This window comes from Salmo salar, chromosome 19 (genome assembly GCF_965601325.2).
Source record: "Salmo salar chromosome 19, fSalSal1, whole genome shotgun sequence".
Taxonomy (NCBI): Eukaryota; Metazoa; Chordata; class Actinopteri; order Salmoniformes; family Salmonidae; genus Salmo; species Salmo salar.
This window is the reverse complement of record NC_138309.1, coordinates 60,533,517-60,552,315: the sequence shown is the minus strand read 5'-3', so window position 1 is coordinate 60,552,315 and position 18,799 is coordinate 60,533,517. Positions and strand designations below refer to the sequence as shown.

General features: G+C 43.3%; 1 protein-coding gene across 2 annotated transcripts in view; it reads left to right on the top strand.

The window, feature by feature from the left end:
- The first annotated feature begins 364 nt into the window (after positions 1-364).
- kctd5b (potassium channel tetramerization domain containing 5b) overlaps positions 365-18,799 on the top strand; it is a 31,222-nt gene continuing 12,787 nt past the window's right edge. For both annotated transcript variants that reach the window (XM_014158939.3, XM_014158936.3), the window contains exon 1: positions 365-719. In XM_014158939.3, the coding sequence (XP_014014414.1) occupies positions 498-719 (222 nt within the window). In that variant the 5' untranslated portion in view covers positions 365-497. The remainder of the gene's footprint in view (positions 720-18,799) is intronic.

Genomic DNA, 18,799 nt, shown 5'->3' with positions numbered 1-18,799 from the left:
CTCGTACTGAACGACACGGTCCCACGTTCTTGAACCTGTTCTTTTTATAGCTGCTCATGTCTTGAACAGACTAAGTGTCAAACTCGTTCCACAGAGGGCTGACTGTCTGCAGGTTTTCGCTCCACCCTTGTACTTGAATTAAGGTCACTAATTAGTAAGGAAATCCCCTCACCTGGTAGTCTAGGTCTTGATTGAAATGAAAAACGCTTCGGCTCGCGGTGGTGAGTTTGACCCTCCGAGACTAAGAGGTGCGTTTGCGCCATTTGGATGGTGTCTGGAAGCAATGAGTGACTTATTTAACGGGCAGCGGTGCATTTTGAATCCACAACCCATCCCCTCTATTTTTTAACTGGTCGTTCAGAACAGCACCGTTTACGTTCCCTTACGTTTTTTTTTCGTACTGAACGCAGCCCAGTGCATGGCGTGGAGCCTACTGGAGAGGAAAAGCTTCCTGTCAACAGCCTCACCCAGTCATACCAGAGGGCGTAGAAGAGGGGATGGCAGAAAACAGCTCCGATACTTGTGGTTCCGTTTATCGGAGGTGTTTGACTCATTCTACCGGGGAAAAAACCCAGTCAACCAGTAACGGGGTATCCAAATGGGTTCGCTTGAACGTGGGGGGAACGTATTTCTTAACAACACGACAGACGCTGTGCCGAGATCCGAAATCATTTCTGTACCGACTGAGCCAGGCTGACCCCGAACTCGACTCTGATAAGGTAATGTTAGCCGAGTTAGCTAGCCTTCTCCGGGTTTCTTGTGTCAATGGTGAATAATTCAATGTCTGGGTTCGCCTAACTAGGTTGTCGGCAAATGTAATGGTATGTAGTGAAAGAGATTTTATGACCGATTGCAATCGACTACTAGCTAGTTAGTTTACTAACGTTAATTCCAGATTCCCGACAGCCGTCAAACGATGTACACTACAAGACCAAACGTATGTGGACACCTGCAAGTCGAACATCTCCATTCCAAAATCATGCGTATTAATATAGAGTTATGGTCCATCCCGCTATAACAGCATGTTGGTACATTGCTGCGGGGACTTGCTTCCATTCAGCCACAATAGTATTAGGGAGTTCGGTTACTGATGTTGGGCGATTATCCCTGGCTCTCAGTCGGTGTTCCAATTCATCCCGAAGGTGTTTGATGGAGTTGAGGTCAGGGCAGTGTGCGCAGGCCAGTCAAGTTCTTCCACACTGATCTCGACAAACCATTTGTGTATGGACCTTGCTTTGTACATGGGGCATTGTCATGCTGAAACAGGAAAGGGCCTTCCTCAAGCAATTGTCACTAAGTTGGAATCACGGAATTGTCTAGAATGTCATTGTATGCTGTAGCATTAAGCTTTCCCTTTACTGGAACTAAGGGGCCTAGCCCGACCTGAAACAGCCCCAGATAATTATTCCTCCACCACCAAACTTTACAGTTGGCACTATGCATTGGGGCAGGTAGCGTCCTCCTGGTATCCGCCAAACCCAGATTTGTCCGTCGGACTGCCAGATGGTGAAGCGTGATTCCACCACTCCAGCTGACGCTTGGCATTACGCATGGTAATCTTAGGCTTGTGTGCGGCTGCTCGGCCATGGAAAACCATTTCATGAAGCTCCCAAGAAACAGTTCTTGTGCTGACATTGCTTCCAGAGTTGTATACCCTTCAGCACTCGGGGGTCCCGTTCTGTGAGCTTATGTGCTCTACCACTTCACGGTTCAGCCGTTGTTGCTCCTAGATGTTTCCACTTGAAAATAACAGAACTTAGTTGGCCTGGGCAGACTTGTTGGGAAGGTGGCATCCTATAACGTGCTACATTGGTAGGCACTTAGCTCTTCAGTAAGGCCATTCTACTGCCAATGTTTGTCAATGGAGATTGCATGCATCTGTGCTCGATTTTATACACCTGTCAGCAAACAGCCGAATCCACTAATTCGAAGGGAAGGGGTGTCCACATACACACACACACACACAAGTATCTAGTTGGTACTGGTAGCCTGTTAGCTAGCTAGCAGGAGAGCAGAACTGGTTCTCTAGTTACCAAGGTAGCTACAAACATTGTAAAGAGTTGGTTGATACAACGTAGACTAACAAGCTAGAATTAGCTCAAGGAAATTAAATGATCATACATTTTCATCTTAGCTTCCTGAAATGGCTCGCCAGTCCTCCCCTCCAGTGCGGTCTTTACTGACTACTTGTTAGAATGCGTGCGTATTAGGTTGGCATTGAGTGCCTACATAAGTCTCAACAATATACCATATTACCTTCTTGAAATATGCATTTTCAGTGTCATAATTAATTGTATGTATTTTTGTATTGGTGACCATGTCCAGTTTAAGGACACTGGTATTTTCCATTGAGACTTTAACATTAATTGCTGCCAGTGTATTATGTTAATAACAACTTTAAGTGATGGGTCGAACGGCTCTTTTTGGTGAACGTCGGGAAACCGAATCGCATCTGTGAAAGAGCCGTTCAGCTGTGATTTGCATACAGCTACTACTGCTTTTTTAGTTTAAAAAAATGTTTTTCTGCAGAGAAGTTAAAAATAATTATCTAAATGGGGTGAATCCTCACTGCAGAAACAAATAGTGGGGAGTGTGTTAAACTTTTTTAACTGTTAAGAATTTGACTAGGTAAAAATGTATTTGACCGCGCATTTCAGGGTCTGACATAATGGTGGCCTACCTTTTTTGTGCTTTACATTGGAGATTTGCAATGTTTTTATGGTTCTAGGTCGATTTAAAAAAAATTGTAAGTTCAACCTGAGCATGAACAATATTATTTCCTAATTAAACTACTTTCATATTTACCTTGGATGTGTGAATTTAAAGACTACATTTGTCCTTTATTTGCCAAATTGAATGTTATTGTTACTACAAAGTAGGATACAGTCCCAAATGTTTTTTCAGTCAACCAGATTTCATAGCTTTTGGCAATGGCTCACAGAATTTGTTTTGGTACTCATTTGTCCCCCTGTGTTCTGACCAAGTCGGAAGGTTAATGAAACAATATATATTTTTAAATGTGTCTGAGTGCTAGTATAGAAAGAACGCTGATTTGGACAGGCAGTGTTACAATCGTAACGTTTTGGAGGAAATGTTGTTATTGTGGACGCGTTTCGAGTATGATTGTATGCAAACTTTCTGTGCAAAGCTTGCTTTAATCAAGTGCTTAGGTGATGTATAATTGGTTTCCTTTCTGTTTGTCAGTAACTTATTCGTTCTAAGCGTAACGGATGTGACCGTTACAGTCTGCAACACTGTATAACGCGATCATGATCAAATGTTCATGCCCATTCTATTGCTTGCCCTAGTGTGCTTATTTGCAAACAAGCTAGCTGGACATTTTCATAGTGTTATCTATTTTGGGTCTACTCACGTTATCATGTGAACTGCAATCATGTTTTTCTGCTAACTGGAGCATTGCATAATTAAGTTCTTAAAAATCCATACAATTTCACCGGTCATGCTGAGTTTGTTTACTTCCTTGAGTAAGGACGGGTACCCGTCAGTGACAATGTATCTGTGTAGTCTGTCCTGCACGTGCTTGTGTACTGCAGCTGTCAAGCCTGAGGTGATTTACGATCTGACAAGAAATGTCTGTGAAAGTGCAAACCCTGCACCAGTGGTAGGTTATATTTCAATTAAATCTTTTTACTATTTCACCTAACGAAAATTAAGATAAACCCTAAATAGGATTGACGTCAACAAAATGACATGTCAAGATACAGTATAGATAAGGAATGAGTCCAGCTAGCTCAAACAAGGGAATGAAATCAGTGTATCAATCCCAGAATCTAGGGTTAGAGGTATTCACTGAGTTTACAAAAAATTAAGATCACTTGCTCTTTCCTTGACACACTGACCAGGATGTCTCTCAATGAAAGCCATTATCCCTTATTGATGTAATTTGTTAAATCACCTTTAAAATCTGTGTAGGTGAATGGGAGGAAACAGGTTAAAGAATATTTAAGCATTGAGACAGAAATTGTGTATGTGTGCATTGAGGGTGAATGGGCAAGACAAAAATGTGTCTTTGAATGGGGTATGGTAGTAGGTGCCAGGCGCACCGGTTTGTGTTAAGAACTGCAACGCTGCTGGGTGCTCAACGGTTTCCCGTCTGTATCAAGAACAACATGGGCCAGCATCCCTGTGGAATGCTTTCGACGCCTTTTTAGAGGGGGAGTGCAACTTAATTAGGAAGATGTTCCTAATGTTTGGTATATTCGACGTGTGTGTATTTACAGGCAGTTTGTGGGACTGGTAACAGATAAAGACTGACTCAGATGCTGTTGAAATGCAGTTCTTGAGGAGAAACGATTTTTGTACATCTTGCTAGCCAAGGACGACCAGACTTGGGTGGCTGCAGGTCATGTTGTTCAGTCCCTGTGTCAATTTGTGGACAATATAGGGAGAGGGGGTACAGTTTCATAGAGCCTGTGCTGGCAGATTAAAGGGTGTTAGATCAAGACAAAGCCTCATCTTAATAATACACTTTTTTAAACAGTGTATTCTGTTACTCAGTAGGTGATTGATAACATTTAATATTTTAACACATCTGTCATGAATGATCTTGAATTAAATTACTGAAACGTTGTACATTTGAAATGGAGTGCAGTGTAATTTGCTAACTGTCTTTTGGGACCCTGTCACATACCATTTTCCTCTAGTGTTATTATGAAAGTGCAAATATTTCCGATTGAGGTATGAAGCACTCTAATTCGCAATGAAAATGAGAGATTTTTAAATGCATTTGTTTTAGCACATTTGGGCATTCATGGAACTCAAGTACACTTTGATAGCCTATGCAATAACTATACAATATACTGGTGAATTCTTGGTTCTTTGAGGTACAGTGCATTTTCAGATGACGACAAAAGTATTATGATGACGTTTGGTGAAATATATCTCATATAAACACACATTTTGCACAGTCACATAATGGTACAGTCGTGGGCAAAAGTTTTGAGAATGACACAAATATTCATTTTCACAAAGTCTGCTGCCTCAGTTTGTATGATGGCATTTTGCATATACTTCAGAATGTTATGAAGAGTGATCAGATGAATTGCAATTAAATGCAAAGTCCCTCTTTGCCATGCAAATGAACTGAATCCCCCCCCAAAACATTTCCACTGCATTTCAGCCCTGCCACAAAAGGACCAGCTGACGACATGTCAGTGATTCTCTCGTTAACACAAGTGTGAGTGTTGACGAGGACAAGGCTGGAGATCACTCTGTCATGCTGATTGAGTTCGAATAACAGACTGGAAGCTTCAAAAGGAGGGTGGTGCTTGGAATCATTGTTCTTCCTCTGTCAACCATGGTTACCTGCAAGGAAACACGTGCCGTTATTGCTTTGCACAAAAAGTGCTTCACAGGCAAGGATATTGCTGCCAATAAGATTGCACCTAAATCAACCTTTTATAGAATCATCAAGAACTTCAAGGAGAGCGGTTCAATTGCTGTGAAGAAGGCTTCAGGGCGCCCAAGGAAGTCCAGCAAGCGCTAGGCCCATCGCCTAAAGTTGATTCAGCTGTGGGATCGGGGCACCACCAGTACAGAGCTTGCTCAGGAATGGCAGCAGGCAGGTGTGAGTGCATCTGCACGCACAGTGAGGTGAAGACTTTTGGAGGATGGCCTGGTGTCAAGAAGGGCAGCAAAGAAGCCACTTCTCTCCAGGAAAAACATCAGGGACAGACTGATATTCTGCAAAAGGTACAGGGATTGGACTGCTGAGGATTGGGGTAAAGTCATTTTCTCTGAATCCCCTTTCCGATTGTTTGGGGCATCCGGAAAGAAGCTTGTCCGGAGAAGACAAGGTGAGCGCTACCATCACTCCTGTGTCATGCCAACAGTAAAGCATCCTGAGACCAGTCATGTGTGGGGTTGCTTCTCAGCCAAGGGAGTGGGCTCACTCACAATTTTGCTTAAGAACACAGCCATGAATAAAGAATGGTACCAACACATCCTCCGAGAGCAACTTCTCCCAACCATCCAGGAACAGTTTGGTGACGAACAATACCTTTTCCAGCATGATGGAGCACCTTGCCATAAGGCAAAAGTGATAACTAAGTGGCTCGGGGAAGAAAACATCAATTATTTTGGGTCCATGGCCAGGAAACTCCCCAGACCTTAATCCCATTGAGAACTTGTGGTCAATCCTCAAGAGGCTGGTGGACAAACAAAAACCCACACATTCTGACAGACTCCAAGCATTGATTATGACCTCTGCCATCATCAGGATGTAACCCAGAAGTTAATTGACAACATGCCAGGGCAAATTGCAGAGGTCTTGGAAAAAGAAGGTTCAACACTACAAATATTGACTCTGCCTCAACTTCATGTAATTGTCAATAAAAGCCTTTGACACTTATGAAATGCTTGTAATTGTACTTCAGTATTCCATAGTAACATCTGACAAAAATATCTAGACACTGAAGCAGCAAACTTTGGAAATTAATATTTGTCACTCCCCAAAAAAATGTTTTTATATGCATGTATATATTAACAGAAGCTCAAAGGTAAGTAAACACAATCATATATATGATTGTGTTTACTTAACTTTGAGCTTCTGTCATTGTCAAAGTGAGCACTGAATAGGCCAGGGGGCCCATCCCAAACTTTTAAGTGCTCCATACGGTAGGTACATGATCCCTCGTTCTCCTCTCTGACTGGTTTAATGAATTGGACGCCAGTCTTACCGACCTATCTTCCAATACTTCTGGCCACGACTGTACATTTTCCTCAAGTGTATGTATGACTTTTTTTTTGTGTAGCCAAGCCTTATTTTCAAAGTGGCTATTCATATTTTACCTTAAGACTTTGAGATTGACATATTAGCCAAAGTCAGTCATTCTCCCAAAAATGCCTGTACATATCTTCCATAATGCAAGTTGTTTAATTATTAACATTTTTATAATTTTGTCTACACTTCCCCTATAGGGTTCTAGAAACATACACATTAACATTTTCATTTATGCTTGATAAGTCAATTCTGTGAGACATTTTGTTTCTCATTTTGTGTGCAAATGTCACATCCATAATGCTGGAATTGCCCTTTAAGCATTTTGAACGAAGAGCCAAATAAGCATACTTGTTTACTGGCTGGAGTCAAATGAGCCGGCTCACCGAAAAGACTCGGAATGCCCATCACTACTAGTGTTTTTGTTTCCATCAAGCTTGTGACACTAAATACTTGTGGCAAGCAGAATCAACAACCTCCATCATTCAAGACTGTCGTTTTAGGGCTTGAACACAACAATGGCGTTTGCTTGCCGAGAGTACTTGCGAACTGAGTGCAAACCAATTTTACATGTAGAATCATGTGAAAATGTTGGTAGTCATGGCCGAGATCCGTGTAACAAGTACATTTGGATAGCCAAGCTTGTTTCACCCTCGTTGGTGCTAGATATCAACAGATAATCCAGTAGGGGCTGGAAATTATAGTGAGCTTCGATTGGTCAATAGCAACGCGACGTCGCAGAATATTTACATAATGTTCAGCTTTCTCCAACTTTGGTCCCTCCCTGTTCATGCTCCCTTAGCCATGCTATTATCGCCCAATGGTCCCCTTCCCACTTAGCTTCCCTTCATTGAAAATGAATGGGGCTCCTTTGTTTCGCCCCCAATGTGCTACGTGGATTTCCGGTGTCAGATGTCAACAGCGCGCTGAATGAACAGGAGTTCCACATTCCGTGTAACGTGTGCGACCCAGTCCAGTTGGCTATTATGTCAATGCAAGCTGAAAAGTACCCTGGGCCTTGAGTTGGCTCCAAGTCAGAGCTGGTCCAACAGAGCCGCGGCCCAGTGAGAGACGGGTGCCGGCCTGTGTAGATGGAAACAGAAGTCTGAGCGTTTTGGCTAAAACTCTGGGGTAAATCCTCAATGGAAATGCGGCATAAGGGATTCAGACTACTGTATGGCGTGGAATGAACCAGTGCCCAAATGTGCGTTGGCTAACTGGTTTGAATGCTTGCATGAATGACATTCCAGCCACGTGTGATGAATTTCCTATTCATCCACTGGGCATAGAGGAAGAAGCAGTTGTGTATGGGCAGCACCAGTTAGTGTGATGCTGCTCACACACAATGATAATAATGAAATGCATGCACTTGTTTTTTCAAGGTTAACGTGAGTTAATTTAGACAAATATTGTTCTGCTGTGACATTTCTAAAATGAGAATGCTAGAAGAGGTAAGCCTAGCTCCAAATAAGATTGTCATGCAATTTAGATTTCTTCTTGTCACAGTGCAAGGGAAAGTTGACTGACAGCTGAAATAAAAGCCAGATAGACGATGGCAAAATAAATAAATAAATCACTGTTTTCTAATAGGCCTAGTAACCTGCCCTGCAAATGAAAATGCCTTAATATCCAACATCTCTCTCCTTTCCCCCACTTTAGCTCTGTTTTTAAACACACACACACACACCCACACACACACACACACACACACTGACTACCATCCTTCATCCCCTTCACCCTCTGGCTGTGTGTCTGGTCTGGAAGGAGCAGCTTGTATGGATATCTCTCTCACTGGCTTAGTTCATGTTCTAGTCTTTTCCAAGTGTGGTGGGGAGCCAAGGGATGACGTCACTCCCCTCCCTGAATGGGCTGTATGCTTGTATTGCGTGAGAATCAGGGGCCTCTGTTTTAGGGTTGGGCATTTTGAAATTATTACACTATTATATCGTTCATTTTGTTTGCATATCTGGATCGTCGAAATGCATGTTTTTAAAAAATGAATTTTTCTTCAATGGGGACTTGCTCGCATACCCCTATCCACATTGACGGGACCGCAGTGGAGAAGGTGAAAAGCTTCAAGTTCCTCAGCGTACACATCACTGACAATTTATGGTGTGTGGTAAAGAAGGCGCAACAGCGCCTCTTCAACCTCGGGAGGCTGAAGAAATTTGGCTTGGCCCCAATGACCCTCAACTTTTACAGATGCACAATTGAGAGCATCCTGTTGGGCTGTATCACGGCCTGGTACAGCAACCAGAGGGTGGTGCGGTCTGCCCAAAGAATCACCGGGGGCAAACTATCTGCCGTCCAGGACACCTACAGCACCCGATGTCACAGGAAGGCCAAAAAGATCATCAAGGACAACAACCACCCAAGCCACGGACTGTTCACCCCTCTATCATCCAGAAGGCGAGGTCAGTACAGGTGCATCAAAGCTGGGACAGAGAGACTGAAAAACAGCTTCTATGTCAAGGCCATCAGACTGTTTAAATGGCCATCACTAGCTGGCTACCACCTGGTTACTCCACCTTGCACCTTAGAGGCTGCTGCCCTATATACATAGACATGGAATCATTGGTCCCTTTTTTAAAGTGACTACTGTTGCACTTAAATGTTTACATACTGCTTTACTCATCTCATGTATATACTGTATTCTATTCTACTGTATTTCAGTCAATGCCACTCTTGACATTTCTCATCCTAAATTATATATTCCATTATTTTACTTTAGATTTGTGTGTATTGTTACATACTACTGCACTGTTGGAGATAAGAACACAAGCATTTTGCTACACCCTCAATAAAATCTGCTAAAAAGGTATATGTGACCATTAAAAAAGAGGCAGTGCACTCTGTTTCAGCACAGACTGGTGTTGAGGTGCACAAGAGGAGCAGGGGCCGGTGTTGAAGGGTGCAACTGCAGCCCGCAATTTGGAGTTCCTGTGTGTGGGCATTCCTGCATCTGCATCCTCTCTTTAAGCTATGACTTTAGTACATGGGCAGGGGCGCTCCAGTACAGTAGATGGTGGTAATTCACCATAACGTTGGATGCCAACCGCTGATAAACCCCACAAGAAGAGGCAGGGTCGACAACGGTAGCTAGCTATAGCTAGTACACACCGGTAGAGTGTCCTTCGCCCCTGCGTGTCGGGCATTGTTTTCCCGCAGTTCTGTTAACGACGGTGAGGGCACGTGTTCGGCAGGCAGAAGCAAATGACACTGTGTGCTAGCTTAGCCAGCTACTCCAAAGGATGACTCCAGTATAAAGGAGGTGTAGGTGACAGTGTGCTAACTAGCGAGCTACCACAGTGTCACAAACTAGTAAGCTAACACACTGTGTCCCTCCCGCCTTCTGTGCTAGCTGGAAACGGGGGCGACCGGTAGACTGTGTCCCAGGCACGGTTTTCTCTGGAACACGGTTGAGTTGAGGCAGGAACACCCCAAATTGTGGGCTGCAGTTGCACACTTGGGCGTGTCTGACACAAAGTAGCCAAACCAACTCGCAAGTTGGACAAACTTGTTGCTGTGATAACTTACCTATCATCTCATCTGGTAGTGTCTGTCTTGACTGCATTAAATCTATTTTTAAATTAGCAAGCTAGGTACACTAGCCAGTTAAGTTAGTTAGCCAGCTATCAAGGCTAATTGAGGCTTTTGCTGCGCTCCTCACGTCCTTGTATACAACTCATATTAAACAGCCTACCTGTTGGTTAATCATTGTAGTCTACTCATTTAACCAACTTAATTATGGAATTGTAATTTGCATACATGGAGCCTCTTGACAGTAGTGCTGCTTTGATTGATCAACAATAACAAGCTACACATGGGAAAGTGTGTAGGCTACCGGTACTTATTGTTTATGGGGCACACTAACTTGTTTTACTAACATTTTGTAATGTCATGGTCTATCCTTGTATGTAGCAATGTCACATAGATCATTTAATTTCAGACAACGCCTTTTCATTGAAATGGGCCTAAAATGTTTGTCAAAAATGAAGACACTCAAGTATTCGAATACTAACATCTGTTCGGATATTCGAATAACCTTGCCCAATGCCCATCCCTACTCTGTTCGTCCATCTGTCAGCAGCAGCTTGCATTTCACTTCTCCCCTCCGCCCAGGGGGGAACAACAGTATTTTTTTTTTGCTTGACTCCCAAAACACGTTCAAACCACCTCATTATTGCAGTCCTACTTGGAAGACAAATGTTGCTTTCTAGAGCGGACTGGCATGAGCATGATGCTGCCCATTTGCTTATTAACTTATAAAGGCCTATTTAGTTTGAAAATAGGTGACGTGTAGGAACTTGAATATTTCTGCTGGGGAAACTAGAATATTTCTGCTGGGCGCAGCCTTGACAGATCCCATGGGATGATGCACTCTATGCAAATAAGCCTGTTCTTTACCGTGTTTTGTAGGCTATAGCCTGTTCGGACGGAATTAGTACAGCGGCGGCCGCTGAATACCCGGTACGCGAGATGGTGGTTGTCAACAAAGCAGCATGACAGAAATGAATGCTAGCTTTGCTAACCACCGGTAGTTAATTTTGAAGAAATGTAAAGTGATATGTGCATTTGAACAACATAAATACACCTATTACATTTTGGTATGTCAAAAACCGAATGAACACTGCTGCACATGCTGCCACTGTTTTGGACAGGATAGGTTATACTATGTAGAACGAGCAGCCAGCTCACGAACTAACGAGTGCATTAGGGAGAACGCCACAAGCACGCAGATGCAAGTGAAAACGTTATCTAACTGGGGATAGCTAGCTAACTTAATGTTACAAAGCATGATGCGCTAACCAGTTAACGTTCATTCTGAAAACTTCATATTTCCGGGTTGGTCATGAGTTTAGAAAGACTTGACATTGGCATGGGAGCTAGCTAGCTGCGTAACAAATTCTCTATTTCGCACAATTGCTGTAGCTGGCTAATTAATTTGATCATGCTTTGAGATACACCTGGTTTTATGCTGTTATAGTCCGCACATGTTACCCTGTCACCCACAGTAGAACCTGACAAACCACATCAAGGTGAAGCATTAAAATTGCCCATGCTTTTTTGTCCTACTAGATCCGCGATGAGAAGGTTCTAGCTAGTTAGTCCTTCGACTCTTGTTTGTCTGGTTTCAGGTCCCAGGCTCCTATTTATTTACAAGTTAATTACAATTTGCTTTAACTCCATCTGATAAACGTGACTAGATCTGCTCTAGGTTCCCATCTTCAACCTACTGTCACTGGCGGAAGTAAGCAGTGTGGTGCGAGAGACTCTTTGGGAGGAGACTAGAGCGGAGCTCCAGAAGTTCTGACTGAACGCACATTTGAGTGCACCAGGACCGTCCATTTACTTTGTGCTGTTTGCTATGGGCAGCCCCCCCCCCTCATAGCAAATAGCTGGCAATTCTCGCACGATATGCACGGCCTTTGCGCCCACTGAGGCGGAGCTGCCGCTGCTGGCAGTCAATGAGGGGCACAGTATTAATAGTAAGTAACTGAACAACATATTTTGAACAATATATTTTTGTAATAGGAAACTGTGCTCATTGTGCCGTACTTTTGAGCATTTAAAACAATCCATTAATTCTCCAAACTGCTACCTGTTTTTTGTTTTTTTTTCATTCAATTGGCACTTATAACAGAAGCTTGGAGTGGAGGTTTTTTGTAATTGTGCGTGAAGATGTTTCAAGGTCATGCAGATGATAGATAATAGGCTACACTAATAACTCGTGCTTGGCTGCCAAACAGCCTATATGTGTCCCCATAATATTTAAATTGTGGAATTGACATAATCATTATTTTAGCGATACATGGTAGACTTTCGTCCTAATAAAGTGATTTTTAGCTGCTGAACAGTATTTGCGTTTGAGACTGGATGAGGAAGTGAACTTGCCCTTTCCAAAAAGTTTAGCTCAGTCGCTTTGCGATCTATTGCCTAGGAAATTAACAGCCAGGGTTTCATTAAATAAACTATAGGCACAATACTCTTTATTGCACATTTAGGCCTAATTAAACTAACATTTGCTCAATTTCAATTCACTGGCACAATGTACACTGAACAAAAATATAAACACAACATGTGAAGTGTTGGTTTCCTGAGCTGAAATAAAATATCCCAGAAATGTTCCATACCCACAAAAAGCATATTTCTCTAATTCTGTTCACATATTTGTTTCCGTCCCTGTTAGTGAGCATTTTCCCTTTGCCAAGATATTCCATTCACCTGACAGATGTAGCGCATCAAAAATCTGATTTAAACGGCATGATCATTACACAGATGCACCTTGTGCTGGGGGCAATAAAAGGTAACTCTAAAATGTGTATCGTGGTCACACGACACAATGCCACTGCTGTATCACGTTTTGAGGGAGAGTGTATTTCGCATGCTGACTGCAGGAATGTCCACCACAGCTGTTGCTAGAGAATTGAATGTTAATTTGTCATAAACGTTGTTTCAGAGAATTTGGCAGTACGTCCAATCAACCTCAAAACTGCAGACCACATGTAACCATGCAGTCAGGTCAAGGCCCTGGTGAGGATGAGCATGCAATAAGCTTCCCTGAGATGGTTTCTGACAGTTTGTGCAGAAATTATTCCGTTGTGCAAACCCAGTTTCATCAGCTGTCCGGGTGGCTGATCTCAGACGATCCCGGGACCTCCACATCCGGCTTCTTAACTTGCGGGATCGTTGCTCCATCACATGCCGTTGCGCTCATCTGCTAGCACCGTTAATCTCCATTACCACACATTCCCTTGGATTTACGGTTCTCAGTTCCTTTCATATTTTCATTTGCTCATGCAAATCTCCTAATCTCTCAATAGCCTAAATCGGTGTGTTTTTGGGTGGTTTTCCCAAACGTGAACAGCTGATCATAAATGGAGCGACCCAGCCCAATCCCCTGCCTAAGTGCAGATTGGGCTCTCAGGCTAATGCACTACATATCCCTGTCTGCCAGCAGCTTTGACTAATAGCTACCTTCAATATAAAAAGAGCTATTCCCATCAACCATAGTCAGCCCTATAGCCAACACCTTTCAAAAATGTTTATACATGAATTCATTTTGCACATGGTTGAGTGCAAGTTTATTTTTTTATATTTTTTTGAGTCACTTCACATCCCTTCACTTGAACAGGAAGCACCAAAGACTGATGGCTAATTCAAGTGTTCTATTTTTGGCGATGCAGTATTGTTTACCACCTCAGGAAACGAGTGCCTTGGTCTTCCGTCACTAAGTCTGATGTGCTTCAGAAGGAGCTTTGCCTTATTCATGTTGACTGGAGCCTGTTTTGCACATTGGGGTAAGCCAGGGAGAGTGTGTAGGGGGGTGTAGTACACTCACATGCACGGTCACCACAACTAAGTTTCTCCCAAATTCTTGTTTCCAGAGGGAACTGCATCTATATTTTAAGACATTTCTTCCTGCTTTTATTTTGTTTAAATAAATATTGAATAGTATTAGATAATCACCTGACTTATGGGTCCTTTCTGCCACATATCTCTTAGTTGATTTTTGACTGATTTTGTGCACAGTTCTTGGCTAACTTGAAGTGCAGGTAGAACAAGTATTTTATCAGCCAAGTATACTGGGTCAGACGTCAGGTAAGTTGTGGATGGTCCGCAATCTAATGACTTCAGGACCATAAGCTTACAGGACCTCATCACTTTTTCCTTTGTTAATGTGAGATCAGACTACTCATCTGAACCAAATGCAGGGCCACTCAAGTGACATTCCAGCTCTCTGGTTTTGAGAGCAACATCAATATTTCAAGAATTCCATTGCATAAAATTCTTGTTCCTTTCCCATCTAATTCTTTTCATATTCCTATCCATTTGCCTGCTGAGAAGGCTTTCTCCATGTGCGTGAGATGTGCGGCCCGCATTTAGCGCTGGGTTCACGCCTGAACACTGGGAGGGAGGCAGTGTAAATATTTAACACTACCAGCTCCCTGCTCCTCCACTGCTGCCTTCACACTGCCATGCTCTAAACACCATGCCACAAATCACCAGAACCAGTGACAATTCGGCACCACCGCAGGGCACTTGCAAAAATAGGCTAGCTATGGATGACTGTACATGCCTTGGTGGCCCTGCCGCATGGCGATGGAACACTCCAGAAGTTAGCCAGCTCAGTCGGTCGCGTAATCGAGAAGCAGTAAGCTGTGTCTCGATCTCCCTGTCGACTGATGGTTTCTGAGGCAGAGTAAATATTTTACGTTGCTCCTGTTTCTCCTCCTCTACAGGGATATTCCCCACCCAGAGAGTGCTTTGGACAGGAGTGATTTTCCCCTTTGCCAGCCCAGCCATGATGGAACTCTTTAACGGCCTCTTATGAAGGGAAAGCTTTCAGGGGCTTCTAAAAGGAGCTGTTCATTTTAGAACTTGAGACATTAATCCGTCATAAATTGTTCAGCTAAATGCACCGGCTGTGAGCCTGGTGAATGTGTGCCTTGAAAATGGTAGAAGAAGAAGGGGGGGGGACTGTTAAAAGGTCAGACTTCTTTGAAAATATACTGCTCAAAAAAATAAAGGGAACACTTAAACAACACATCCTAGATCTGAATGAAAGAAATAATCTTATTAAATACTTTTATCTTTACATAGTTGAATGTGCTGACAACAAAACACACAAAAATAATCAATGGAAATCCAATTTATCAACCCATGGAGGTCTGGATTTGGAGTCTCACTCAAAATTAAAGTGGAAAACCACACTACAGGCTGATCCAACTTTGATGTAATGTCCTTAAAACAAGTCAAAATGAGGCTCAGTAGTGTGTGTGGCCTCCACGTGCCTGTATGACCTCCCTACAACGCCTGGGCATGCTCCTGATGAGGTGGCGGATGGTCTCCTGAGGGATCTCCTCCCAGACCTGGACTAAAGCATCCGCCAACTCCTGGACAGTCTGTGGTGGATGGAGCGAGACATGATGTGCTCAATTGGATTCAGGTCTGGGGAACGGGCGGGCCAGTCCATAGCATCAATGCCTTCCTCTTGCAGGAACTGCTGACACACTCCAGCCACATGCGGTCTAGCATTGTCTTGCATTAGGAGGAACCCAGGGCCAACCGCACCAGCATATGGTCTCACAAGGGGTCTGAGGATCTCATCTCGGTACCTAATGGCAGTCAGGCTACCTCTGGCGAGCACATGGAGGGCTGTGCGGCCCCCCCAAAGAAATGCCACCCTACACCATGACTGACCCACCGCCAAACCGGTCATGCTGGAGGATGTTGCAGGCAGCAGAACGTTTTCCACGGCGTCTCCAGACTCTGTCACGTCTGTCACAGTGCTCAGTGTGAACCTGCTTTCATCTGTGAAGAGCACAGGGCGCCAGTGGCGAATTTTCCAATCTTGGTGTTCTCTGGCAAATGCCAAACGTCCTGCACGGTGTTGGGCTGTAAGCACAACCCCCACCTGTGGACGTCGGGCCCTCATACCACCCTCATGGAGTCTGTTTCTGACCGTTTGAGCAGACACATGTACATTTGTGGCCTGCTGGAGGTCATTTTGCAGGGCTCTGGCAGTGCTTCTCCTGCTCCTCCTTGCACAAAGGCGGAGGTAGCGGTCCTGCTGCTGGGTTGTTGCCCTCCTACGGCCTCCTCCACGTCTCCTGATGTACTGGCCTGTCTCCTGGTAGCGCCTCCATGCTCTGGACACTACGCTGACAGACACAGCAAACCTTCTTGCCACAGCTCGCATTGATGTGCCATCCTGGATGAGCTGCACTACCTGAGCCACTTGTGTGGGTTGTAGACTCCGTCTCATGCTACCACTAGAGTGAAAGCACCGCCAGCATTCAAAAGTGACCAAAACATCAGCCAGGAAGCATAGGAACTGAGAAGTGGTCTGTGGTCACCACCTGCAGAACCACTCCTTTATTGGGGGTGTCTTGCTAATTGCCTATAATTTCCACCTGTTGTCTATTCCATTTGCACAACAGCATGTGAAATGTATTGTTAATCAGTGTTGCTTCCTAAGTGAACAGTTTGATTTCACAGAAGTGTGATTGACTTGGAGTTACATTGTGTTTAAGTGTTCCCTTTTATTTTTTTTGAGCAGTGTATATACACGCACAGTACCAGTCAAGTTTGGGCACCCCAACTCATTCAAGGGTTTTTCTTTATTTTTTACTATTTTCTACATCGTAGAATAATAGTGAAGACATCAAAACTATAAAATAACACATATGGAATCATGTAGTGAACAAGTGTTAAACAAATCAAAATATATTTGAGGTTCTTCAAAGTAGCCACCCTTTGCCTTGATGACAGCTTTGCACACTCTTGACATGTGCATAACACTAGGATAGGCCACTTGTTCAGCTCAGAGCTGACATGTCAACGAGAGACTGAAACAATGTACAGATATGGCAACAGAGGCATGCTTCTAAATCTAGGTGGCCTGTCCTTAAAGCTGTCTATGAACCTTCATTGCTGCACATCAACAAAGTACAAACATGGCACAGTAATGTTATCACTATGGACTTGCGTCTGTTTAATTTAGCAGGACTTAAGTTTGTAAGTTTATTTTTTTTGAGGTGCCGCTACACCAGAAAATGAGTCTTAACTGACCTATTTCTGTTCTCCTGTACTTTCCACCTGTAACTGTGGTTAAATTAATGTCTGCAGAAGAATATTAAGGAACTGATGCACAGAGCATTTGGACTAGTTCATAACCCATGGGGGTCCAGTGGGGTATTTTTTGCCGTGGAAAGGAGGTCAGTCAGCCATGAATCTTCAGGTTCAGCACCTTAGAGAATGCTCTGAGACAGTTTCTCATTATTGGAAAGACCTAATAGGGTTTAACAACGTTTGATGGCAGTCTATCAATGGCGAAGGAAGAGGTGTTTGCCTAGCTTTGTTTGACCAAGGCCTGGAAAGTATGAAAATGAAGTGTGTGTTGTGTAAATTATGTTGGGACAGCTGCCAGCCCAGTGCCTCAGCTAATTTGTCTAGATCGCTGAAGCCAAGTACTCAAAAGTATGCAAACTCACACATCCTGTTGCATTAACGAGATTTGCGTTACATTTGTTTTGGGTTTCACCCCCCCACAAGTGTTTGTTTTTTTTATTTATTTTTTTTGGTGGTGAATGACATTCACTCTCCATTTAATTGTAACTTGAATTATTTGTTTTCCCCTGTTCTCGGTGCACTGGTGTTAACTGCAGATTGCTGACAAACTGTCTCAATAACTTCTGTGTTTTTCAATGGAATGAAGAGGGTGGTTGTGTAATTTGTTCCGTCTTGTTTTGCATTGAAGATGGTACAGTCGTGTTTTCCCTCTTGGTCCCCTCTGTGGATTCAGCCTCCTGTTCCAAATCTCATTCTGTTCTGCTCTAATTGTTTCAACAACCCATTCCCCCAGGAAACAAAGATATTTTTTATTTTTTTAATCGCAGTACTTATAACTAGTGGGCATTCCTATAAGTACTGTGATTTAGAACATCCTGCCTTTATGTACATATCTACCTGAATTACATTGTAACCCTGCACAGAGTTATGGTACTGGTACTCCCTGGATATAGCTCTATTCTGGTATTTTTTATTCCTTGTGTGACCATTAATTTTGTCACATGCGCCGAATATAATGGGTGTAGACTACTGTGAAATGCTTACTTATGAGCCCATCCCAATGATGGTGTAAAAATAATGGTTACACAAGGAATAAAATACCAGAATAGAGCTATATCCAGGGAGTACCAGTACCATAACACTGTGCAGAGGTACAAGGTATTTGAGGTAGATATGTACATAAAGGCAGAATGTTCTATTCACAGTACTTACTGGAATATTGCAATGCCCACTGGTTATGAGCTCAAGAGGATCAAACTCTGCGTGCTTCTGGGAATAAAGGCTAGAAATGATCATTGACTGCTGTGTGTGTGTGTGTGTGTGTGACTCCTCAACACTTGCAGGGATTATGAGCCCAGTAGCTTCCTCCATCATTCATATGGGTTTATGTTGGGGTTTCTGTTTCCTGATATATGCAGTGTGGTTTTGTGTGTTCTAACTTCTGTCCAGTGGTTTTCCTCTCTTCACTTAACGTAGTGGTCTTTG